This window comes from Staurois parvus, unplaced genomic scaffold (assembly GCF_062004578.1).
Source record: "Staurois parvus isolate SC_StPar_1 unplaced genomic scaffold, SC_StPar_1.0 ptg000002l, whole genome shotgun sequence".
Classification (NCBI taxonomy): Eukaryota; Metazoa; Chordata; class Amphibia; order Anura; family Ranidae; genus Staurois; species Staurois parvus.
The window spans coordinates 5,424,076-5,452,017 of record NW_028317798.1 but is presented as its reverse complement, the minus strand read 5'-3'; the positions used below and the strand labels follow the sequence as shown (position 1 = coordinate 5,452,017).

The window sequence follows — 27,942 nt, the reverse complement described above, 5'->3', positions numbered from 1 at the left end:
CCACCAACACAACCGGAAAGAGCTCCAGCAAAACCAGATTTTTTATAAAACCCGCCAAGAAGACAGCCACTGTGTCGCACTCCAATGACCCCTGAAGAAGGCCCCATAGCCCGTGGACCCAGCCGCATCCATAAACAACTCCAAATCAAAATTGCTCACCAGGCCGGCCATCCACAAGGAGCGGCCCTTGAAGGAATTGAAAAAACTGTGCCAGACACGCAAGTCCGCTCTGTGTTCCTGAGTCAGGCGAATGAAATGAGAAGGCGAGGTGACCCCTGACAACACAGCAGACAAATGGCGGCAAAAAACCAGACCCATGGGCATAATGTGACAGGCAAAATTCAGCTTACCCAACAAAGACTGTAAGGCCCTAAGCTGGATCTTACCCACGATACTGCAAATTTCGATTTGGAGCGCCACCAGGTTGTCCTCTGGCAGACGACACTCCATCGCGCCGGAGTCCAACACAATGCCCAGGAAGGTGATCACCGAGGCCGGACCCTCAGTCTTCTCCATAGCCAGCGGAAACCCAAAACGCTCGGCTATGTGCTACAGGGTGGCCAAAAGAATGGCACAAACATTGGAATCGGGCGGCCCCAAACATAGAAAATCATCCAAATAATGAATGACGGAATTCACTCCTGAAACGTACCGCACCACCCATTCCACAAAGGAGCTAAACATCTCAAACAAGGCACAGGAGATGGAACACCCCATGGGAAGGCACCGATCTACGTAAAATGTGCCCTGCCAATGGCAACCTAATAAATGAAAACTGTCAGCTGTCAGGATGAATTGGCAACAACCGGAAAGCCAATTCAATGTCCAATTTTGCCATAAGAGCACCACGCCCATAACTCCGCACCCAGAAAACCGCAGCATCTAAGGAAGTATACGACACCGAGCACGCCTTCTGAGCGATGGCATCATTAACTGACCCCCCTTTTTGGAAAAAAAGATGATGAATTAGGCAAAAATTATTGGGCTCCTTTTTGGGCACCACCCCCAGGGGAGAAACAACCAACCCTGGCAGAGGCGCAGTCGAAAACGGACCACCCATGCGACCCAACGCCACTTCCTTATTCACCTTATCGGAAACTACCCCTGGATGCTGCACCGCCGATCGCAAATTCCGCGCCAACGGCGGAATGGAAATTAAAAAACAAGGGATGCGGAAAGCCCTCCAAAAAACCAACCTCCAGCAACGCCGCCACTGCCTGATCAGGATATCTATTTAGGAATAGCCGCATCCTTTGCACCCTCACCGGAGTAGTCCCTCATACCCGCAAGCTCTCCGGCATGGCCCTTGCCTTGTTTAAAGCAAAGGGACAAAGAATGAGAGCCGCTGCAACCGGAACATTCATGTTTAAACCGGCAAGTACCACCAAATTTACAGGAGCCCTCGTTGAACTGCCAACAAAACTCCCTGCGTTTTGTGGCTGATTGCCCCGGGGCAAACGAACTACCGGCCCCTCCTTGAAAAAATGGACTAGTGACCCACGCCGGAGTCATAAGCCACATCTAAAGGCCAATGTCTTTGTGATCCCACCGTAGGGATGGGCAGACGGCCCTGCGCTGCCTAAACTGTTCGTCGTAACGGAGCCACGCAGTACCCCCATAAACCCTATGTGCCTCACGAATAGCGTTGAGGTAACAGAAGAGCCCTGAGCAGTGTTCAGGAGTCTTCTCACCAATAACGCTATCTATAATGGCAAATGTACGCGGGATAAAACGAAAACGCCGTTTTTCAGCATCCTCTTTGCCCCCGTCATCAGGGGAAGGAGCGAGAAGATCTCCAAATACTCACCTCTAGAAATCTTCTCCCAGACATCCGGCTGCAAGTGGGTCCCCAAGGGGCCCTCAAAACAAACGTAGACCTCGCACCTAGCTGAGTCCACCAAGTGGACCAGCTCCAAAGGACGAGCTCCAACCCCCGACGCCACGGACTGGGAACCCCCCCCCCACACCAACTACCCCATTCTCCGCATGGGCAGACCCTCCTCCTGATCCAGAATGCTGGGAAGAAAAAACCCTGGGCACCAAGAGGCCACGCTCTTGACCCCCAACCATGTCCCCTCCTCCCGTAGGGACCCACGCGGAGACTGGACCGGAACTCACCCCCCCACCCTGCTCAAAGTGCTGTAGCAGGTCACGCAAGGCCGATAGCAGTACTGGGATCCGTCCCCAGAACGGCAACAGCAACGTTCGCTCCGCGGGGAGCAGAGTCCACACCCCCCACCATAACGGGCGCCGCAGACGCCGCTAGACAGAAGGCCCCACCCCTTAACAAATCCCGCAAAATGGAAGACACAGGAAACAAATAAATTTAAACATTCAACTCACAAGGCTGCCCAGGAGAGGTCCCATCAGCCGCCAATCCAGCATCCACCACCTCAGCACGGCCGATTGCCACACCTACCTGGGATCGCACCAGCTCGTCCAAGGATGGATAATCCATCCTGTGCCAAACAGGAGACTTCTTAGACCCAGGAGCTCCAGATGCCTTTGATCTGTGCTGCACACGCCTCCCGGCACCAGACTCGCCCACCGATGTCCCGGCCTTGTGATGTGCAGTGTGCCCCGCCGTCACCATGCCAACCCTGCTCTTCCCGCGTGGCCGCACCTGTCTCCCTGTATGGGCTGCTGGCCGCAGGAGTTGACAGCCCAGCAGCCGTGGCTGATCTTCTCCCTCGCCGGACTTCCTCCCTGACAGGCACCTCGTCAGGGGAGGAGTCGCCAGGGTCCCGAGCTGTCCGATGAGCGGGTGGGGGGGAGGGGCTGGCCCCACGAGGTCCTCTGCCCACCGAGCACCGCTATTGCTGGGGATTCCTTCCAGGCTCACTGCCAGCAGCAGCAGGAGAGGGTCCTGCTGGCAGGCCCGGAGGGTCCCTCATGGATGGGGCTCCCAATGAGACGCAAAGCTCCAGGGGCGGGTTCCGGGCTATAGCGCTCAAAAGGACTTGACCTCCGAGCATGCGGGAACAGCCGCCCCCTGCAACTGGCCCCAAGTGCTGGTCCCCCAGCATCCCGGAGATCTGTCCCTGAAGCCAGGCAGTACCACGTACAGCAGCAGCCTCCCGCAGCTGAGTCAGCATTGCATCCAGGTCCGACATTGTCAGGAATGGACTTGCCAGTAATGGTGGGACTCACCTGCCTTGTGGGCTGCAGTACCAGGGCTGGCCAGCGGGTGCTCCCAGCAATCAGAGACTCAACCCTGCAGCCAGCCAAACACCTGAAGTTGATTATGCAGGTGTATTTAAGGGATGGCCAGACCTGCAGTCTCTGCCTTGGTGTGTGTTTTTCCTGGGCCCTGTATCTTGTTCCTGCATCCCTGTTCCTGTCCCTGTCTCTGTCTGATTCGTTGCTGACCCTGCCTGATCCGGACCTCTGCTGACTTCTCCTGTTTTATCCCTGGCTTGTGACCCCGACCATTCTCTGCCTGACCCCCTGTACCTACCTGCCCGATTGTTATTGACCCGGCCTGCCTGACGACGCTTGCATTGTATGTACTGTTATCTGTGGGTGGTTTGGTTTGGTTCGTTTGCACTGTGTTATGTTTTAGTATTGCACTGCGTTTTGTATTGTTAGTATTAATAAATTATATTGTTTATAACATATCTGAAGCCTGCGTTTCCCTGCGTCAGTTCACATACCTCTGGTCATACCCTGGAGCCCTGACAGACATGGTCTCACTCTGCCAACTTTTCTCTTCAGCTGCAAACTAGCACTGGCTCGTCCGACCCCACAACACTCCCTCAAGATTCAAGGATGATCCCACCCAATACTACTAACACCAATCAGGTAACCTTTTAACCCTTCCCCTTTAACGTAACCCTTTCCTGTCTTTTCTCCCTCTTCACCTAGTCATATCTGCCCTGCGCTATTCTTCTCTTTCTTTCTTTCGCTACGGGCACCCCTTCTTGATCATATCCCCCCTTAATCTCCTCTTCTCAAGAGAGAATAAATTCAGTTCCTCTAATCTTTCCTCATAGCTGATCTCCTCCATGCCTCTTATCAGTTTGGTTGCCCTTCTCTGTACTTTCTCAAGTTCCCCAATTTTCTTTTTGGGAATTGGTGCCCAAAACTGAATTGCATATTCCAGATGAGGTATTACTAATGATTTGTACAGGGGTAATATGATATCTCTCTCTCTGGAGTCTATACCTCTTTTAATACAAGAGAGGATTTTGCTCACTTTAGGAACCGCAGCTTGGCATTGCATGCCATTATTAAGCTTGTGATCTACCAGAACTCCCAGATCCTTCTCCACCATTGATTCCCCCAGTTGTATTCCCCCAAGTATGTATGATGCATGCATATTCTTAAGCCCCAAGTGCATAAACTTACATTTATCAACATTAAACCTCATTTGCCACATAGTTGACCAATTAAACAGTGCATTGAGGTCGGCTTGTATGTTGAAGACATCCTGTAAGGACGTTATTCCACTGCAGAGCTTGGTGTCATCTGCAAAGACTGAAATGGGATTTCTAATCTCAGACCCTATATTTTTTATAAATATATTAAAAAGTAAGGGTCCCAACACTGAACCTTGGGGTACACCACTGACAACTCTAGACCATTCAGAGTATAAATCATTAACCACTACTCTTTGAATACGATCTTTCAGCCAGTTTTCTATACATTTACATACGTATTTTTCCAAGCCTGTAGACTTTACCTTACACATTAACCGTGTGTGGGGAACTGTGTCAAACGCTTTTGCAAAATCCAAGTATACCACGTCCACCGCCATCCCTCTGTCCAAGGTTTTGCTCACCTTCTCATAAAAAGAAATCAGATTTGTTTGACAACTTCTGTCTTTCTTGAATCCATGCTGTCTGTTGCCTAAAATATTTTTTTCCAGCAAGAACTCATCTATGTGGTCTTTTATTAAACTCTCCAGTATCTTCCCAACTATAGAAGTTAAACTAACAGGTCTATAATTACTTGGTAAAGATTTTGACCCCTTTTTAAATATTGGCACCACATTGGCCTTACGCCAATCCAGTGGTACTATGCCAGTCATTAAAGAGTCCCTAAAAATTAGAAACAATGGCTTTGAAATGACAGAGCTCAATTCTGTAAGGACCCATGGGTGTATTCCATACGGTCCAGGTGCTTTATTCACCTTTATACTGTCTAAATATTTTTGGATCATATCAATTGTGAGCCAATGTGGATTATTATTATTATACAGTATTTATATAGCGCCAAAGGGTTTGCTCAGCGCTGTACAATAGCAAGGAGGACAGAACATGAGACAAGACAGAAACAATACAATACACGAGGGGTCGAGGGCCCTGCTCTTGCAAGCTTACAATCTAGGATCATCTGGAGCTGTGTCAATACCATGCCCATTATGGACAAGAGCTCCCCCATGCTCCTCTGTATACACAGAGCTGAAGAAGGTATTAAATAAATTTGCCTTCTCTTTGTCCGCAGTTACCCACTCTAGATTATTTTGTAAAGGGCCTACATGCTTGGACCGGACCATTTTACTATTAATATATTTGAAGAATTTTTGGGGGTTGGTCCTGCTATCTTTTGCAATCTGTCATTCGTTTTCAATTTTTTCTGCCTTTATTTCCTTTTTGCATATTCTGTTATATTCTTTGTAATGTTTAAATGATGATAGTGTTCCTTCATTTTATATTGAATAAAGTTCTTTTCTTATTATCTATAGCCTTTTTAACTTTTTTAACTGCTATAGCTATTGATCTCTGAGCCTGACCCCTGACAGCTAATTTACTATATGCTTACAAACTTGCAGTTGGTACTATAGGCTAAGCTCTAAATACTTAAGATGACAAAGTACTATTAAGTAAGAGTCCTATATGCCTTTCCTCTAAATCCTCAAAGGCCAGTAATATGGTTTCTTTACGCATATTGCTTTGTTTCTATCTATTTAATTAACAAAATTCTTACATAAACACCCAGATAAAAAAAGTCACCAAAGGAAAAAGGCAACTACCGGTAACCTTCTAGGACAGTAGCAAAAAAACGGATTGGAGATAAGGTTATACAGAGGCTGGTTTAATATTTTTGTTTACCAGTGTCCCAACATTCTGTAGGTGACAGTATAACCTGAATGTCCAATAATTACTACATTCACATGTCCATCAATAGACAATAATGAAATCATTTTATTACATACTTGGGGATCCTTGTGGAGTTTGTATGTATAGGTTTGAGGTCATACACAGCAGCAGGCCAACTTGTACGCAATTTTGACTTTCCAAAATGAAAGCAGTCAAGTCTAGAGAACATGAGGAGTCAACCCTCTGGCACTCCTCAGATATTTTATGAGCCAGAGTGGGCAGCAGAGCTTAACAGTAATACTGCTGTATATATTCTCTACTGCTCCAATAAAACAGAGAAAAAAAAACACAAATTAATAAAAGTCCTCCCAAACACCTACTGTATATGTAATGAAAATCATGGAAAAAACATTTTTACACATAGACAATTTTTGGTCCCAGAGACTAACAAAGGCAAAAAATCTGCAAAGTTGGTTCTAAGCAGATGCAGATCTTCAGAGATACAGTAGTTTATGACAAGCAGCACATTGCCCATACATCAACACATTCAACTCATGCCTAAGGTGGGTAGGGATGACAGGATTGATTTAATCAAATTTGATTTTGCTGTGAAATTACAGATTTCTTGTTGTCTTGTTTGATTGGAGAACTGTTAAGTTATCTTTTTGGCTCTGGCTTGTCCTGGTGTGAAAATGCCCCCTTTCATCCATTTGTCTTTTATCAATCTTAATTTAATAAATGATTAATACTTCCCCACACCATATGCCAGGGGGCTCAGGCCTTTTTGTTATGATAATTGCTGTCAAAGTGTAATTTCTGCATTAGTGTGATGGCAGTTTAAGGCAAAAACAAGAAAGTCTCTGCAAACAACAATGCTCCACTCTGGTGCAACGCCACAACCCTCACTCCTGCCCTCTTCCTATTACTGCACTACTTATCTTGCTCCCATCTTTCTTCCCTTAGCCTTCTGCATTTCCTAACTGTCTCTGAAAGTATTTCCCCTAATTGTGGCCCTCAACTTTCTCTTTAACCCACACTGGGCATCCTTCTTCTTTTGGAAGCAGCCACAATTCACACATTCTAGCTTTAATTTCCATGCTTTCAAAGACCAGCCTCACTTTATTAATGTACCCTCTGGAATGCCCACTTGCTCTGTCTGTACAAACCTCACCTTTGTTCATGACCCTTTTTATCTCCATCTACTTGCTGTTACTGAAACCCAGGTTTGAAAATTCAGGAATCTGACTCTGTCAGGATGACTCTTCTGGACAACTTCTGTGCACAGGCTAGTACATTTTCCCTCTCATGCTTACAGAAATTGGGCACATGCTAATGCACACTTGGTGCTCATACCTGTGTGAATACTCAAGCATTGCAACAGATGCTGGTGCCATACGGCCTATTTAAACTGGGCTAGTGCTCAGGATCAGTGTTGCTTTCCCTTCAGCCTCCTATGATTCCAGTTGCTGACCCGGATTAACATGACTACCCCTTGAACTCTGCCTGCACTGACCTTGATTTGTCTTCTGACCTCCGCTTCTGTCTGTTCCATTGACTTCTGCTCCACTGATCGGCTTCTACCTGAACTACGCTTCTGTCTGTGCCCTGTACATGATCCGTCCTGCCTGTGTATGGCCTGGCCTGTCTGACTCTGCTACTTACCTGCTGCCACCTGCTGATCATGCCGATATAGCATAAAAAAATCTCCTTCCCACTGAGGGCCTTCGATGGTTGTTTTCAGCTTGCTTGTGTTCCACTGAGGTCATTTCAGGTGTGTTGTGACATCACTTCCGGTGCACAATCTCCGGCACACCAAGGAGGTCTGGTCTGCTACTCTCATCCCTCTAGTAGTGTTTTTTTTTTAGACGGCTGGCCTTGGGCATCTTCACACCATCCATTGTCGCACTCCCATGTTCGACCAACAGAGCTTACCACCCAGGCTCTCCATTGCCATGTCTACACATAATTAAGCAGCTCCCAGCTCCCATCATTACTTCAGTCTATGGTTTGCATCGATCCCTGTATGACATCCATTTATGGATACATCCCTATGGTGATTTGGTTTTATTGTTCCAATAAACTGTTTTACATTGTCTGCTGGTCATAAACACTATTGTTTTTTAATCTGGATTCTCACCACGAGCGCTCTGATCTTTTATGCTTCTTCTCTTGACTATATACTCTCAATGGTCATTGGAGCAGTTGCGGGATTGCCTTTCTTTCATTCCTGGTTACCCGGAGTTGGTTGAGGGAATTAGCACCTAGTTGTTTGTCTTTCCTCATGCCGATCTACAGTATGCTATCAGCGACTGTCTCATCTGTCTGCTGTCAACAGTACCATTCTTCCTCAGTCAGCTGCCCAGTTGCCTGCCTTACTGAAGACCCCTGATGACTTTACCTGCCCAACGTGGACTCCTGTTCTGCTGCTAGCAAGACTTACAGGAGCTCGTGTATATCGGCACTTTCTGTTTACACTACCAGGGGCCCCGAATAAGAGGTGTAATAGAGGTCTTCCACACCATATTAGACTCTGCTACCGGGTACATGATACTGTGCCTCTCACTTACCCAGACCCAGTGGCTAAAAGTGAAGCAGAGACTAATTCCTTCTACCCCCACAAGTTCTTCCTTCACCTATCTTTACCAACCTCTTGTCTTTTGGAGATTAGTGAATTTTTCTCGAGTTTTTCTGAGGATTGCTGTGATTCATTAGCCTCCAAGACAGGTATCATGCTTCCTTGATAGCTTCTCAGCTTGGCTACCCTACTTTCTCAGTGAATTTAACATCCCTGTTAATGTTAATACCCCGGCTACCACTCAACTCCTCAATTGTACCTCATATTGTGACCTAACACAATGGACATGCAAATCTGCAGTGCTAATGCTAATGGCGTAAAACTAAATCCCTGCAAGGCTTTACCTTGTATAAATCTACCCTTCTAATATAAAATGTCTCCCTCCATGCTTAAACAGACCTATTTTGTCACTCACATTAACACCAGCTCATGTAGTCCTTGTTAGCTCTTTTTTCTTTTCACTCTCCACTTCATCCTCCACCCACTAGCTTACTGTCCAAGAAATTAGAGATCTCATTACAAATTGTATCTGTCTTGTTTTTTAAAAATTTTAGCACTGTCCAGATATCTCTCCCTACTTAACATAGCATGTCTACCACCACATTCAATACTTTTCTCTTTTGACCCTGTTGCTACAGAGAAAGTAGTTATATTTTTCTCTGACACCCACCTAAACAGCTGGCCCCTGGGCCCCATTTACTTACAGCTACTTGGTCACCCTCTTGATCTATACTACACCCTCTAACATACATGTTCTCTTCATCTCTATTATCATCTCTCTAAAACATGCACTGGTCACCCCATACTTAAACGGCCCACACCAGATCCCCTGGACAACTTAGAACCCACCTCCTTGCTCCCAATTACATTTAAACTTTCAGATCGCCTTGTCCAAAACTGTCTGAGCTGCTACCACACTGATAACAACCTTTCAGTCTGTCTTTCACCTGCAACACTCGCAAACACTGCCCTTCCAGAACCAACAACTGCTAAAACCAAGGGCTACTACTCTGTATTCATACCATTAAAACTTTCTGCTGCTTTTAAATACAGTTGACCAACCAAAATAAGCTAGTATCTTGGCCTCCAAAATGCCACTCTTTCTTATTTATACTCCTACCTATTTCTACTTAAGTGTCACCTACAACTATACCTCATTCAAGGATCTGTGTTTGGACTCCCTACTCTATTCCTAATGCACACCTTCTTCCTTGGTCAGCTGATGGTAGTGACCCAAAGCATTCAATACCATCTCTATGCTGACCGCACCCAAATTTATCTCTAAACTCCTCAGTTCACCCCTTCGGTCTCTCTAGGCATTGCTAATTTACTGGTTTATCGGTATAGATATCACAACACTTCCTCAAATGTAAGCTTTCAAAACTTAGCTCATAATATTTCCTACCCAACATCCCCGTTCCTGACTTTTCCATTAAGATTAATAGAACAACTCAGTCCCGCCTATCATGCCAGGGTGATAGGTTTAATCCTGGATTCTGACATCTCTTTTTCCCCCACATCTAATCACTGCCAAATTCTTGCAACCTTCAGCTCCATAACATTTCCAAAACATGCCTCTTCATAACCAATTAAACCACCAAGCTACTAATTTACTCCTTGCTGTCTACCACCTCAAGTATTGCAACTCCCTCCTCGTTGGCCTACCATTATACAGGCTATTCTTCCTTTAGTCTATCATGAACACTACTGACAGATTTATAAAAACAAACAAGGGCGCACGCTCATCGTGCATTACCGTGGTATAACACATAATTTATTAAATAGAAAGGATGTATACTCACAAACCAACGTGATAATGGGTAGTATAGGTGATCCACAAAAATAGTCACAATGCAACTGTGTCTAATGATGCGGAAAAACTGACGCGTTTCGGGAGTTATACCCCCTTCCTCAGAGCTGAGGAAGGGGGTTTAACTCCCGAAACGCGTTAGTTATCCGCATCACTAGACACAGTTGCATTGTGACTGTTTTTGTGGATCACCTATACTGCCCATTATCACGTTGGTTTGTGAGTATACATCCTTTCTATTTAATAAATTATGTGTTATACCACGGTAATGCACGATGAGAGTGCGCCCTTGTTTGTTTTTATTCACCAGTGGTCAGATTTCCCGATCTCAGAAGGGCAGCACCTCTTCGGTTGGCATTTGACAATTCCTTGGTTTGCATGAAGATTGGAGCGCTGATTTCTGCTCGCCCAATGTATAAAATTCCAAAAACTTCTTACAAAGCAATTCATAACAAATATAAACCAAACCACCCTCTTTACTCTTCCTAAAACCTCCGGCTCTCTAGCTCCCTCATTACCTCAAGGACTTCTCCAGCGCATCTCCCTTCTGCAACTCCCTACCCAAATCTGTCTGACTATCAACTAGTCTGACCACCTTTTAGGCAATGCCTTAAAAAACTACTTATCTCTTCAGGGAAGTCTGTCCTGAATGTATCTAATATCAAAACTTTTACTTACTGTAATCAACTCTCACAGTTATTACCTTTTCTATCACTTGCACTCTCATTTAGATTGTAAGGTCTAACTTTGATCTTGAACTGTATACTTTACTGTCTCCAATTATTTTGTAAAGTGCTATGCAAATTGTTGGCACTAAATAGTGTGTAAATGTATTATTACATAACTTGCCTATACTGGTGTCACCAGAGGGAGTGTTAAGAGAGCCCAGAAATTCCAGACTCTGATTCCCCTGATCTATTCATGCCCCTACAAAGGTGACAAGGGGGAGCAGTGGGAGAGTATGGAGTAGCAGAGTTGGTAACTAGCAGAAAGGTGCATTAGTAGGAATGCTGGGTGACAGGGGAAGTGGGGTGCTGGGAGGAAAGAAGGTTTAGAGTCAGTGGTACAGGAGAGGGGTGCAGTGTCAGGGTTGGTGGGAGACAGGAAGGTTCAGAATCAGTGGTGCAGGACGGTGCAGAGATAGGAGTGCTGGGTGGTAGGGAGCAGAGTGCTATGGGTACTGGGTTCTTCATAGGTCTGAACACAATAGCTGTCTACTTTTAAGTATGCAGAAAGGCTTCTGAACTGAGTACCACCCAATAATGTGTATGCTCATGGGCTGTATTGCAATGCAGGGGTGTTTAGTTAACATGGACAGTGGGTCCATTTGGATTAAAGTATTTAAAAGTATAGTTATAATTTAGACCTATGCTTTATGGTAATGTGCGTTTTTACTGCAACACATGCTACCCTGGTGTGGTGCATTTAGGTGCTGTTCATTCAGAATGGCACCATAAAGCACAAACACATACTGCAGCACACTATAACAAATGACCTGCGTTGCAAAGCATTGAGGGTGCAGATTTGTTTTTTTTTTTATTGCTATGCATTGAAAGCCCACTATGAAATGGCTGCAATATGCAACCCATTATAAAATAATGCAGCAGCGCACCACAATTAAATGGCAGTGAGAAGTGGTCTTAATATTTTGATTTGCACTGCTGGGTATGGGAATTTAAAGCAGGTCTGAGTTCTGAGGTTGTACAAAGAATCCTCTGCACAGGAAGTCTATTACCACTAACAACCTATTTGTAACTCTCTACAGGAATGTATCTGGAGTAGGGAAAGAACAAACAGAGGGCGCACAGGCCTAGTGCATTACCATAAAAAATGTTTAATAAGAAATAAAGTAGGTGTTGTACTCACAAACGACAATAAAGTCAAGGCACATCATAAAAGAACAGCTGGGTCAACACCGCGCTGAGTAAAAGTCCACAATAGGGAGTGTAGACATCCAATAGGCTGACGCGTTTCGAGGACTTGCCTCTTCCTCAGAGCCAAGTGACTTTATTGTCGTTTGTGAGTACAACACCTACTTTATTTCTTATTAAACATTTTTTATGGTAATGCACTAGGCCTGTGCGCCCTCTGTTTGTTCTTTCCTCATTCAGTATATTTGGATTCCCCCGGTCTATTTGAGGGCAGCAAGGTGTGCATGTTCCAGGACATAATTAATGTGGTTGTAGCCTGCATCGAGTCCATCCCCAAGCGCAGGAGCATTTGTGTTTGCTGGTTCTTTATGTATCTGGAGTTACCTCACCTCCACCAAGTCAGCAACCCCTTCTCACCATCATATCTGAAACCTCCCCATCACTGTGCCTTCCTCTGAAACCCCCCCGCCGCCTTACCACTTTCACCAGTGCAGCTGACCCTTCCATGCTCCTCAAACGCCTATGGAAATGATACCATGGGCAGCACACAGTGCTGTTCACATTATCAAAACATGAAGCTTTAGCGCCGTGTCGCTTCAAAATTGAAGCCTCATGTCATGTCAGGAGGAGTTGAAGCCTTTCAACGCCTCCCATTTAAGTCTATAGTGACGCTCCTTGAACGCACTGGCAGGCATTTGCGGGGCGTTTGCAGTGCATTAAAATCGCACCACAAATGCCTACAATAAACTCTAATGGTACACTTTACACTTGTAAAACGCTTATAAAATGCCTCAAAACAGCGCATAGGCCATCTGGGGAGCATTTATAAAGCTTGTTAAATGCCCATACTAAAGCTCATTGCCTGTCTGATGCCCATACTAATGCGATAGGGGCATTTTTGAAGAGTTAGAAATTTAGTCAAGTGTGAACAAGCCCTTACTTTTTGGCTATCTTTTACTTTATGAGAAAAAAGTGTCCAATAACGAAATACACATGCAAAAATACAATCCTCAAGAGGTTCAAATAATTTCCAATGTATTTCTCCAAAATGCCCAGAAGTTTATAGAAGTGAAAATAGTAAAATTTGCTAATCCTCAGACATAAGCAGCTACTATTACAAGCCTATGAGGTGCTCCTAAATAACGAAAAATACATACGAAAGACAATAATATTGATAATTTTTCTGGTTGACTTAAGTATTTAAACACTGAATAAATGGACTTCCTAAATGAAAAACAAACAGAAGCGATAGATTCCCTTCCCAAAATTCCTTACCAGCATATTCTCCCATATTAATCTCTTCCTCGAATACATCACTAAATCCATTTCCTGTGTTCAGCAGGTCAAGGCGTCCATCTATGAACTAAAGATAAACCAATTTCATATTTTTGCTTTGATTAGCCCTACCAATAAATTTTATATAACCCTTTTGATAGAAGATAGTATTTAAACAACACACCTGTTTAAAAAGCTGCAGCTGAATTGCATTTTGAAGAAATGGTCTCATTCCACTGGAACGGTGGGATACAAAGGTCTCCTCACAAAATGTGATTGGTTCCTCCTGCAAGAAGTAAAGCCTATCAATAAACAGTTTATTTGATCTTATTTTTAAGCTAGAAGGACTTTAATAATATTAATATAAAGAAACTTGAAACATCATCTGTATACAACTGGCTATATATTTTCCAACAACATTTTCTTTGGGATAGGCATGTGAAACTTAAATGCAACCAAACTGTGCAGACCGAAAGTGTAACTATTGTAAATCTTTGGTACAGTTAAACTCACATATGACTCCCTCCCAGTCTTATACTCACCTGTCCCCTATCCAGAAATTGGTCTATCAGTGACTAGTGTGGCTGCTTGTCAAAAATCTTTCTCACTTGAACCACACATTTGCTATCCAAGAATTCTTATGGAATTCTGCATGCAAATTTGGAGGAGGGCTGCGAGCGGGGGTGCTCTTACATAAGTATATTGGTACAAAAGGTGCAATTACACTTTTATTAGCTTATAAATGTTAAATAGTAACACGCCATTCATACATAATTTGGTCACAGAACAGTCTGATACAAGTTGCTATATATTCACATTGGTTAACATGCAAGTCTGAGGCTATACTAAGGATAACACTTTAAAAACGTTGATGGTACAAGGTCACCTTGGCGGAAAACAGCTGGTAATCAACTCTCTTCCTCCAGTAACAGTCTGTTTCAATTCATATTGCCCGACACCCGGAACATGAAGTTCCAGGTGGCACATAGTTTTTTTTAACCTTCAGCCCATCAGCGGCCCCGGGATCAGCTCACCGTCGTTGGCTAGTGGGGAGGGAGGAAAGCGGACATGTCCACTCCCCTCCCCTTCTTGTCCTGACCCAGAAGTGACGCTATGATGTCACTTCCAGGTCCCTGTTGAAAGATTTCCCAACCATCGAAGGGTGGGAAAGAATGTAATGCAGTGCAATGTCCACTGCATTACATTTAGTGGAGCACAGGGGAGACATCCAGGGTCTTTTAGACCCTGGATGACTCAATAAAGAGAACCTGTCACCAAAAATCATCAGGTTTTTTTTTTTATTGTACAAAATCAAAGTTACACCCAAGCACATAACATCGCTATTCCCCCAAAAAATTGAGGCCCCCCCACCTCCACATATACACACTTACAAACGTAAAAGCACATGCTGGGGCGCCTGTGCATGAAAACATTGATTGTGATACACGTTACATATCACCACGCACGCTAGGATGAGAGCAATAATTCTAGCACCAGATCTCCTCTGTAACATTATACTGATGACCTAGAAGGGGCTTTAAAAGTGTTGCCTATAGAAAATATAGGGTACTGAAGTTCGTTGCCATTTCACGAGCAAAAGCAAATTTAAGGTTTGACATGTTGGATATCCGTTTTCTTGGTGCAACCTCATCTTTTATATTTTGCAAAAAAAAAAGGTAGTTTATTGCTTTTTTTTGTGCCCTAAAATTAACTTACTTGGATTTTGTACTGAAATTTTGCGGTAATATCATGCAACATAAAAATTTGGAACTACCACTATTTTATTCTCTAGGGTCTCTGCTTTCAGAAAATATATAATCTTTGGGAGTTTTATTTAATCTCCAGGCCTAAAATGATTTTTTAAACTTGTGCAAAAAAAGCAAAAACAGCTCTGGCATTGAAAGGGATAAAGGATAAGCCAGACACTCCTCTTTTCTGAGGAGCAGCCAATCGGTGCTCATTACACTGCAAGGTCTCTCTCCTCCCTGCTAGTCCCTGGGTGTGGTACTGCAGACAGGCAGGGAGGTGAGGATAAACAGCTGACAACTGGAATTTACATACTAGTTACACTTTTTAATTTTTCTATACTTTTTTTTAAAGAAAGTAATACTGACATTTCACTATATCTAAAAAATACACTAACAATGTGTTAAAGCAGATCTAACCCCTAACACTATAATCACATATTCTTCAACACAAAACTGTGAAATCAAAAGTTGTTCTTCATCTTTTTACATTTTTAATTCTCATTAAAATAATAAACAATACTCTGGCACTCGGACAGTAAAACATATAATAAGGAGCAAGGCAAGGGTGGTCCTATAGCTAGACATATATGAATTGTGAAATCGGTGTCGTAGCCAGCTCAGAGAAAAGAAAATTGGGAAAACTTTCAAACATAATCAAAAGTCAAACTTTTCTTTGGATTCATCAGAATAATTTAATTATTAAAACAACTGAAGACTGTGCAACATAAGTTATAGGAAACCAAATTTTCAGGGTCTTGAGAAAGGGGCCCTTCAAGGCCCCAAAATGCCTCTATAATTGTCTCTGATCACCTCAGCCATGTCCATTGGTCCATGTTCAGTGTGGTGCACATGGTATCAAACAGCAGAGTAACTACTTTTTTTCCATTTAAATAGGCTGACTGATTACAAGATTGAAGGCTGGTGTGATTCTAATTACATATAATAGTTAGTCTGAAACATCACTATGACACACTAATTTATAATCAGTCTAGGAGTACCAAATATTCCGTTTACACCATTTTAGAATATCTTTGTATAATAACCAATAATTTATCTCTTCACACTTTCTTTGCTTTACTCTACGATATACCAAAGGAATGCATGTATACATCATGCTTTTAATTTATTCACTTTTCAAGTGTAGTGAAACATAGTTTTAGTGAGCTGTAAAGGTACCAAAAACATACACTTAAAACTTTGAGCAACTAAAAGTAGGATGAAGGCTATTTATGGGAGTCTTTCAATGTTAAATCACTGTATACCACATATGAGAACTAGCATCAAATGGTAGAGCTTTAAAAGGACACTACCACTTGCTTTCTTCCTTTTAAGGGCCTTTCTGGACCAATTTTATTAAAAGAAAGTTCAAAGTTCCAGAAAAATCCAAATCACATGGCATTTTGCTCTTGCAAAGAAATAAACATTCAGCCTCCTGGCTGATAAAGAAAACACTGCAGCTCTGGCCTTCCACTTCAGGCCCTCGTCTGTCTCCTACAGACTGTTTTCTCATCAACACTGTCCAAATTGCTATCAGCCCCTTGCTGCAATGGCTGCCACCTCTCCCCTAGGTGGAGCCCTTCTGACTTCTGTGTGTCGACCTTCCGTCTGCTGGGGTGGAGCACAGACCCATGGTCAGGTCTCTTCAAAAAGACCTACACACACACAATCAGTGTGCGGGCTGTTCACAAAATCTGGACCCAGAACACAAGATTTCATCCCAGCTGGATCTCTTAGAAATCTCCAGGCTGCAGGTCCCAGAATGGACTTTAGAAAACAATGAGGAAACTGAAAAGCCAGTTTCCTCTGCAGTAGGCAAACCCACTGGAGCTCTTCAACCAGCCTGGTTGAGAATCCAGTGTTATAATACTCATTTGGACCCTGGCAGGGTACCGCACTGCTACACACAATAGTCCACCAAATTGGCCTTTTTGCAATACAATACTTCCTTGCAAAGAACATACTGTACCTTTCATAGTACTGTAGACATTGAATTTCTCTTGTAGATACTATATTCTGCATAATAACTACTTCCAGTTCCTTGATAGGTTCTACATACAAATCTTTGGTATCGCTATCGGAGTAAGTCAATTTTACCTCCAGTTATACAAACATATTCATGTGCTACTGGGAGGACTTATATTGGCAAACAGTCCTTTTGATAGACATTTGGTCTTTTATGGCCACTACACTCATTATCTAATCATCAATGTGGAAAGGTAGTAAGAATTTGGTAAGGAACTTTGTTAATTACTGTAACAGTAACTCATTGGGGATTAACGTTACACCAGTAATCAATAAGAATAGTTTAATCTTAAAGTGTTACAAAACCCAGGACCCTGCATTCACTCTATCTGGTCTCCCACAGTACATAGAACATGGCAATGCAATTATTTTAGTAAATATAAACTGCTAAATATCTTTTCTCATCATCAGTTAGAGCAGTCTTGTGACTTCAGCAGAGCACTGGTTAAAGCTTGTAGGAGGAGTTTTCTTTCTGCTCTAGGAGGATGCAAAGCCCCAGACCTCTGTCTGGACAGTGTGGATTGGCGCTGTGCTGATCACATGCACTCTCCCAAGAAAAAAAAAATCCCTCAGTCTGTCTTATCAGGTGGACATCTGAACAAGAGGAGGGGCAGAGAAAACAGGATCAAACGGCCTTTTTACACAGTGCAGAGGATTAACCCCTTAGGTTCCACAGTGAGTATAATCAGCATGCTTTACTGCATATACAGACTGATTTTACTGTTGTGGGTTTAGTAACATTTTAACTTATCTGAAGCAGATGTACAATTTTCTTGAAAACCTACTGATGGGAATTCCCATTTATATAGAGCCAGTTGCCATCATTCTTGGTGAAAACTGAATAACCCAATTCAGGCAATTTTGCAGACAGGATATCCTCTTCTACAGGGGATTTTGAAATCCAAAGCCTGATTGTAAACCATACATTTTTTGAGAAAGGGTATGGTCATAAAATGATCAATGAAGCCCTTTGCCAAATATCACCAACAATAATTGTTGCCTCCTACAGTATATTGAATGATATTCTCTCTGTTGAAAGTCTACAAAGGATGTCTGAGTGTTTTTCCTTTCATTTGTAATTTGAGGATCAACACAATACAATTTGCAGCATAATCAAACAGAGTAGGGGTATATTGCTTTACGACCCTATATTACAACTTCCCAGTAAGTCCAGGGCTATTTTCCAAAATACTGGAATGTGGAGCATATTGTTGCCCCTGGTGTTTAAGGAGAAGAATGGGTTGGATCAGTCTTCCAGTATTCTCTCTTTCTTATCTTTGAAAAGGAGCTATCAGTGTAAGATACTTTGTCTGGCATGTACTCATATCAAACATGGCCAGAAGTCTTTTCAAAATGTTGTTGGACAGTCCTATGAAATGAGGGATTTTATCAAATCTTTGCAGATACATTTCCCTACCAGCCCTTGCAGTTTCCTGTGTGTGACCATGACTATTAAGCTACTAAGGCCTTGTTTCAGTAACCACAGAAACAATTGTGAAGAAATGCTCACTTAAGTATAGTGTATTATGGCATTTTGATATTTACATGGGAAAGAGCTGAGTAAACTGGGACTTTTTGGGATACTGGTTATCTCACTACAGCTATGGTGTGTATGTGAATAGTTTAAGAATTTATGCTGAAAAGTAAGAATTTTACAATATTCTAGTTGGATAATCTTTCCACAAATGGTCTTAATGAAGTGCTAGATGTACAGAGGGGCAAAAAAGTATTTAGTCAGCCACCAATTGTGCAAGTTCTCCCACTTAAAAAGATGAGAGAGGCCTGTAATTGGCATCATAGGTAGACCTCAACTATGAGAGATAAAATGAGAAAAAAAATCCAGACAATCACATTGGCTGATTTGGAAAGAATTTATTTGCAAATTATGGTGGAAAATAAGTATTTGGTCAATATCAAAAGTTCATCTCAATACTTTGTTATATATCCTTTGTTGGCAATGACAGAGGTCAAATGTTTCCTGTAAGTCTTCACAAGGTTGGCACACACTGTTGCTGGTATGTTGGCCCATTCCTCCATGCAGATCTCCTCTAGAGCAGTGATGTTTTGGGGCTGTCGCTGGGCAACACGGACTTTCAACTCCCTCCAAAGGTTTTCTATGGGGTTGAGATCTGGAGACTGGCTAGGCCACTCCAGGACCTTGAAATGCTTCTTACGAAGCCACTCCTTCGTTGCCCGGGCGGTATGTTTGAGATCATTGTTATGTTGGAAGACCCAGCCATGTTTCATCTTCAATGCCCTTGCTGACGGAAGGAGGTTTGCACTGAAAATCGCACAATACATGGCCCCATTCATTCTGTCCTGTACATGGATCAGTCGTCCTGGTCCCTTTGCGGAGAAACAGCCCCAAAGCATGATGTTGCCACCCCAATGCTTCACAGTAGGTATGGTGTTCTTTGGATGCAACTCAGTATTCTCTCTTCTCCAAACACGACGAGTTGTGTTTCTACCAAACAGTTCTATTTTGGTTTCATCTGACCATATGACATTCTCCCAATCCTCTTCTGGATCATCCAAATGCTCTCTAGCAAACTTCAGACGGGCCCGGACATGTACTGGCTTAAGCAGGGGGACACGTCTGGCACTGCAGGATCTTCGTCCCTGGCGGCGTAGTGTGTTACTGATGGTAGCCTTTGTTACGTTGGTCCCAGCTCTCTGCAGGTCATTCACTAGGTCCCCCCGTGTGGTCCTGGGATTTTTGCTCACTGTTCTTGTGATCATTTTGACCCTACGGGGTGAGATCTTGCGTGGAGCCCCAGATCAAGGGAGATTATCAGTGGTCTTGTATGTCTTCCATTTTCTAATTATTGCTCCCACAGTTGATTTGTTCACACCAATCTGCTTGCCTATTGCAGATTCAGTCTTCCCAGCCTGGTGCAGGTCTACAATTTTGTTTCTGGTGTCCTTCGACAGCTCTTTTGTCTTCACCATAGTGGAGTTTGGAGTGTGACTGTTTGAGGTTGTGGACAGGTGTCTTTTATACTGATAACAAGTTCAAACAGGTGCCATTGATAAAGGTAATGAGTGCAGGACAGAGGAGCCTCTTAAAGAAGAAGGTACAGGTCTGTGAGAGCTAGAAATCTTGCTTGTTTGTAGGTGACCAAATACTTATTTTCCACCATAATTTGCAAATAAATTCTTTCCAAATCAGCCAATGTGATTGTCTGGATTTTCTTTCTCATTTTGTCTCTCATAGTTGAGGTCTACCTATGATGCCAATTACAGGCCTCTCTCATCTTTTTAAGTGGGAGAACTTGCACAATTGATGGCTGACTAAATACTTTTTTGCCCCACTGTACATGCTATTTTTTAAATATTTTTCTTACTATCAGTTTTTATTATTTTCTTTATTTTATGAGAAATGGTTTTAGCTACCTCTATGTTTAATTTATGTATTTTTTGTTCCTTTTTTATTTTTCATATATTTTTCTATGCTTACGACTTAGTACTTTTTTTTTTACACTGATCCATGTATTAATATTCATGTTTACATGCATTGCCATATATTGTGTTAAAGCTGACATTTCCCCTAATCCTCTGTTGCATGCTACTAAGCATGATGTTGCACAATCATCCACCCTTTCTTTATATGTCATACTTACCTTCTCTGTGGACTGGTATTGCATAGAGCAGCCCCAATTCTCCTCTTCTGGGGCCCCTCACTGGCTCCTTTCTCCTTCACAGTGCCCCCAAAATAAGCTGCGTGCTATATGGCCACTCCTTGCTCTTGTGCCATGCTGTATGTGTCCATTAACACACAGTGACTCAGCCCAGCTCCCTGCTCTCTCATCACACACCATGATTGACAGCAGTAGGAGCCAATGGCTGCTTCCCTGTCCAGTGAGGAAAGAGAGAGAGAGAGTGGAGAAAGCCGCTTCTCTCAGACACAGTGCTGGATTGAGATCGGGCTCAGGTAAGAATAAGAGGGGGCTCAGGGAGGGGGCAGCTAAACATAAGTTTTTTTACCATAATGCATTGAATGCATTAAAGTAAAACCTTCTGCCTTTAGAACCACTTTATTACTTACAGGTTCTTCTAGGCAAAGCTGCAGGATCTCGCAAGATTATACAGTTCAAACAATTTTGCAGTTAGGACTGTGCTTCCATCAAAGAAGATGTGCCACATGGGGAAGAAGGCAGTTCTTATTGAGTATACATTGTCATAGGCAGGCTATACATTATGCAATTTTCTTTCAATTTTTCTTTCTTTTTCAAACATGAGTTGAAGAAAAGAAAATTGCTCAATTTCCCCATCAACACAGTCAGTTTTGATGGGGGAATCCCTCCCACTGTGCTATTGTATTCTGAGAGTGGGAAGTTTCACAGCAGTCAGAATACCATAATCACTACTTGTGGCTATAGCTGCTGGCAGTGATCAAATAAAAAAAACCTGATAGGCTGGTTGTACTGAAGAACAACCAGCCTGCCCATAGCTGGATCAAAATGTGTCTGGTTCCTGTTGAACCAGTCAAATTTCAATTAGTCTATGACCGGCTATAGCACTGGTAACATGTAGCTCCTTACGCTGCTACTACCTTGGCAACGTATAAACACGGAGAAAAAAGCAAGGATTATTGCATGTGTGCAAGATTTAGAACGCACTGGAAGAGATGCCAGCCTATGATGACATATATTTAAAAAAAAAATTAAAGGCTTGAGAGCAAGAGGACGAGGCTACCGGGTAAAAAAGCTAGGCATATTGAAAAAGCAAACAAGGCAAAAGTATGTTAAAATGTTTAGAATGCGTACATTTTAATGGTGTATTCAAAATTGCAATGGAGGGCCTTAACACTTAAAAAAATAGAGATATGTGGATCTAGATCTGGTACTGAGGGACAATATATACATGAGATAACACCCTAGGTGTATCATTGCAGAGCAATACAATTAAATAATAGTGTACAACCAATGGTAGTTCAGTCCAAGAAGATTTTCAATTACTTCTAAATGGGATTAAAAAAAACTAAATACAAAAAAAAAAAGATCAATCATAAAACAGCTAATGTATTTCAGGGATTCGGCGCTGCCCCTCACCTGGTTTAAAAGCTGTGTGGGCTGGATCAATGGGATTTATCTGTATGCATTTTTAGGATTTTAGAAGTTTGTCCACATTATGGGCTTTAGTATTTGTAAAATGACATTTCCAGAAGCACTGGACAAACTTCAGAGATCCTGTAATTATCTGTTGACACTGATGAAGACCCACCCACATTGGCAGTTTTATGCTATGTTACACCAATAGAATATAATTAAAAATCCTTCAAATTAATGAATTGCCTTGACACCGCATTTGTTGATGCTCTATATCAGACCAGAATAATCTGAATGAACCCTTAATAATTGATATATTGAAATATGTACTGTATATAGAGTGAATGGGATGAAAACATGCATGATACTGTGCACATAGGTGTTATAAAGCATTAATGAATAAAGAATGGCATGATCGGGTTGTTAGATGTGTCTAAAGCTCAGCTATAAATTGGACGAAACACATAAATAAGACTTGTAAAAAAAAAAAGATCCTTAAGGATTAAAATGGACCAGTCCACACAGCCTAAGCTCCATGCATCGTCTCCAATTATATGTTGATCCCGATACATCTTTGGAAATGTTTCACTTATTTAAGGTTTGCCCATGACGTTTCCATAATTATTTCACAAGAATTCTCACACACAAAGGATAAATGTCAGATTCCAACGCAACAGTCACATCAGTAATATTACTCCAAGGTCTTTTAGGTTTTTTTTTGTATGCTAATTTATTTTTCGGATAACAAACTGCCAACATTCAGCCCTACTTGTGTTACACTTATAAATGTTTTATGAATGCTATTTCTTCTCATTCTGTGATATACTTTATGCTGGGGGAGACATTGCTATTGACAAAACTGATGTGAAAATGTCTGCATACATTATAATAATTTACAAGTTTAGTTACTCATCCAGCGGGGGGTACGTAGAAAAAGGCCAAAGATATTCTTTACCTGCTCAACAACCCGTCTCGGTTCTGAGAAGGTTTCTGATCACATCACAAGAAATGTGTATTTTAAATATACACTTGCATAAGACCTGGTTTTGTCAATTTTCTATAAAGTATGAAAGGGAAGATTTACAGTATATGATTTCTTTGCGGAATGTTTTTCTATTACAAAAAACTAAGTAAAAAATTGCAGATTTTAGTATACACACAAGAGTGGAAAATAGGTTAGTCCAGACTTTACATTATTTTAAATGATCTGTATTAAGTGGATTATCTTTGTTTCTTCCTGAAAGTAGCAGACCAAAATATAGAAGTTCACTTTAAAGCTGGTCATAAGCTAGTAGATTTTCAAACAATCATTCATACAAATATTTGTACAAACATTCTTATGAAAATTATCAATACATTTGATAACTTAATGAATATCATTCAAAAATACTATGAAATACTGTTCACTTTTTAAGTTTGATTTTTGGAATGAATGTAAGGAGAACAGCTGGGAGAATCAATGGTGGAGAAGGATCTGGGAGTTCTGGTAGATCACAAGCTTAATAATGGCATGCAATGCCAAGCTGCAGTTTCCAAAGCGAGTAAAATCCTCTCTTGTATTAAAAGAGGTATAGACTCCAGAGAGAGATATCATATTACCCCTGTACAAATCATTAGTAAGACCTCATCTGAAATATGCAGTTCAGTTTTGGGCACCAATTCACAAAAAGAACATTGGGGAACTGGAGAAAGTACAGAGAAGGGCAACCAAACTGATACGACGCATGGAGGAGCTCAGCTATGAGGAAAGATTAGAGGAACTGAATTTATTCTCTCTTGAGAAGAGAAGATTAAGGGGGGGATATGATCAACATGTATAAATATATCAGTGGTTCATATAGAGAACCTGGTGTTGAGTTATTCATTTTAAGGTAATCACAGAGGACATCGGGGCACTCGATTTGTCTGGAGGAAAGGAGATTTAACCTCCAAATTCAGAAAGACTTCTTCACAGTAAGAGCTGAGAATAGATTCCTCTCAAGAGCTGGTTCTGGCCAGCTCAGTAGATTGTTTTAAAAAAGGCCTGGATTCTTTCCTAAATGCACAAAATATAATGGGATACTGATGATATTTATAGGGAAAGTTGATCGAGGGAAAATCCATTTACCTCTTGGTGGAATCAGGAAGGATTTTTTTTCCCCTGTTGGAGCAAATTGGATCATGCTTTGCTGGGGTTTTTTTGCCTTCCTCTGGGTCAACTGTGGGTATAGGATTGTGCATATATACAATTGTTTTTTCCCCTCTTCTGTTGGTTGAACTGGAGAGACTTGTGTCTTTTTATTTCAACCAGACTAACTATGTAACTGTGTAATTTCATGAAAGAAAACAACTTACACTGTTAAATATGTGTTCATTGAAGAAAGGTTTTCCATTCATAAAATGTTCTCAACAGTACAAATGGAAAAAAAAAACATTGATATGACTCCAATAACTATTAGAAAATTGAACAAAGGTTCTTAGAATTAAAATATTTAAATGAAATTCTACTAGCGTTTGGGCAGTTTAATGTGGTTCTAAAGCCAAAACGTTTTTACCTTAATTCATTTCCTACATTAAGGTAAAAAACATTATACAGCTGTCCTCATCCACCTCTCTAAATTCTTACCGGTGTTGTCAATTGATTCAGCGCTGTGCATGACTGTATCTCTCCTCTCCTCTCTTCCTCTTCACACATGGACTCGGACAGCAGCAAGAGCTATTGGCCTCTGCTGCTGTCAATCAAATGATGTCAGTAGGAAGCAGGGGTGGGGGCCAAGCCACACCATCTGTGTCTAAGGAGAGCAGCTCCATAGAAACACACAGCTTAGGAGCAAGCATGAATGTGTGCCCCCATAGCAAGCAGCTTGCTATGGGGCACATGGAGAAGAGGAGGAGCCAAGGTTGCCAGTGGAAGACTGCTGAGGAGGAAGTTTGAGGCCACTCTGTGCAATACCATACAAACTGAGGTTCAAGTATAACTAAAGGGAAAAGCTTTCTTTTAGTTTTTGATAGAGCAGAGCAGGATTAGAACCCCTGTTAGGTTTACATTGCTGGCTGTGGCCTTGATAAAGAGATTCTCTCTCTCTGCCTGTCCTATTGTTATTGGGACAAAGATGGCAAAAAAACTGACAAGGGTTATAACTCTCTCTTACACTGTCCATAATGGAAAAAAAAAGTTTGCCTTTAGGTCTACTTTAACACTTCTCTCTAGAACGGGTGTCTGCAACCCGCGGCTCCAGAGCCGCATGCGGCTCTTTTTCACCTTGGCTGCGGCTCCGGAGCACACTGCCCACCAGGTGACAGGCAATAGGGCAGCAATGGGCAAACTACGGCCCGGCGGACCTTTTAATCCGGCCCGCAGAGCTAGGCTCCTCTCACAGTCCGCCCTGAAGACCGGTGTAGCATGAAAATCTGTCTCCTATGAGGATCTGTCCCCCTCTACGTATCTGCGCATGTGCCGGAGATCGCCGATCGGCTGCTAATGCCTGAAACTGGCACATGCGCAGATACGTCGAGGGGGACAGATCCTCATAGGAGACAGATTTCCATGCTACACCAGAACGGCGCGGGAACGCGCGGAGCAAAGGTAAGTGAATTGACACAGGGGGGACTTGGGGACTTAATATGGGGGATGAATTAATATGGGGGATGAATTACTATAGGGGGGATGAATTACTATATGGGGGATGAATTACTATATGGGGGATGAATTACTATATGGGGGATGTATTTTCAGTTTTAAAAATGTGGCTCTCAAAATAAATTTCAATCGTGGTTTTGGCGAGATTTGGCTCAGTTGAAAAAAAAGGTTGCCCGCCACTGACCTAAGGCTATGATTGTGATTATGACGATACACTGTGGCCCTGATTAACCCTTTGCTTACTGGGCCCTTAAACCCCCTTCATGACCAGAGCGCTTTTTGCAATATATGCAGTGTCGAATTTGTTTTAAATGTTGCAATGGTTTTGCGGCTCCCAGTCTTTTTTTCCCTCTCGGAAACGGGTCCAAGTGGCTCTTTATGTCTTAAAGGTTGCAGACCCCTGCTCTAGAACAATCAAAAAAATTAGATCTCAAGCTTCAGAAATGCAAGTTTTCTCAGAATTTTCTAGAGGAGGTCTACAATGTAACATTCACTATTTTTTTTCTGCCCTATGCATTGACAACGAACATATAAAAGGTAACACAGAGTTCATGTGCCACATTCTTTATACAAAAGCCTGAATTGAACATCTTTGAGCATCAGAGAAAAGCAAACTGAGACACGGATGGGTGCCAAAGTTAAAGCAGACATAAAGGCCCTAATTTACTAAGAATTGAGTCTACCAGTAGACGCTGAACATTCAGGCAGACTCAATCCAATCAATCTAGACCTGTCAGTCATCAGAAAGGCGTCTAGCAAGCTCATTGAAAAGAGTCTACTTTGTAGACTCTTTTCCTGTTAGTAAATCCGGAATCGCGCCAGGCACATTTCTAGATGCAATACCGGATATGTTCGCTAGGTAGTGCACACCTGCGGGCTTTGTCCCGTTGGCGGTTTTCTGTTTGCACATGAGAATACTTATGATTTAAAATAAAAATCACGCCTATATTATATTTTTTTTTTTGCTGTTTGATCGGCCAGCTAATGCATTTCCTAATGAATGTCATACATTCTATTTTCAAATGTCAAACATTTTCACACTTTTATCTCAAATAATTTGAATGTATAGTTCTAATTTCCCAATATAATTATATATCTTCCTTCTCTTTAATCATGTAACTGTTCTACATTCCAGCTCAATCTCTGTCTCCTACAGTGGCTTAGTGGTTAGAACTCAGGACTTACAGCACTTGGGTCACGGGTTCTAATCCCAGTCATGGCTGACCTGTCTGGAATTTGCATGCTTTCTCTGCATGGGTGTGTTTCTGCCAACACTCCACAGACATGCTGTTAGGTTAATTGGGCCTAGTATATGTATGAGTTTCTGGCCTTAGATTGTAAGCCCCTTGACATTTGTGAATGCCCAAAATATGGAGATCAATTTCCAGGGTTCTGTCAGTGCCAGGAATATTGATCAATCAATGGGAGTGAATCTTACCTGTGTCCTGTTCTTCTGAAAAGTTTGAAACTTTCAATTTTCCTTCTGTTTATATTTCATTACAACTTTGTTTCTCTTCTCTTAGGCTACATTCACACTAGCTGCATCAGACAGGCGTTTTGGAATCGTTATTAACGCTTCTCATATGCCTATGAAAATTATGCACATGGCAGCACACAGTGCTGTTCACACTGAAGTGTTAGCATTGCGTCGCAGCAAAACTGGCGCCTCATGTTGAGTCAGGAGGAATGGAAACCTCTCATTCAAGTCTATGGTGCCGCTCCTCAAACGCCTGGCAGGCGTTTGCGGTGTGGTTGCGATGCGGTTGCTATTGCCATTTAACTTCATTACAGGCATTTGTGGTGCAGTTTTAAAGCTTGGCAAACGCCTATCAAATGCCTCAAAACCGTGCATAGGGCATTTGGGGAGCATTTGAGGAGCGTTAAAAACGCTTCCCAAAGGCCTGTCAAGTGCTATATGGCCATTTGGCAAGAG

At 42.3% G+C, this 27,942-nt stretch overlaps 1 protein-coding gene across 1 annotated transcript in view; it reads right to left on the bottom strand.

The window, feature by feature from the left end:
- The window catches only part of DENND1A (DENN domain containing 1A), a gene marked incomplete at its 3' end in the record, with an annotated part of 1,241,355 nt that overhangs the window by 191,077 nt on the left and 1,022,336 nt on the right, over nucleotides 1-27,942 (bottom strand). Inside the window, exons 14-15 of the mRNA XM_089664905.1 lie at nucleotides 13,757-13,858; nucleotides 13,573-13,660 (exon numbers count right to left, since the gene is read on the bottom strand). Of these exons, the coding sequence (XP_089521031.1) occupies nucleotides 13,573-13,660; nucleotides 13,757-13,858 (190 nt within the window). The remainder of the gene's footprint in view (nucleotides 1-13,572; nucleotides 13,661-13,756; nucleotides 13,859-27,942) is intronic.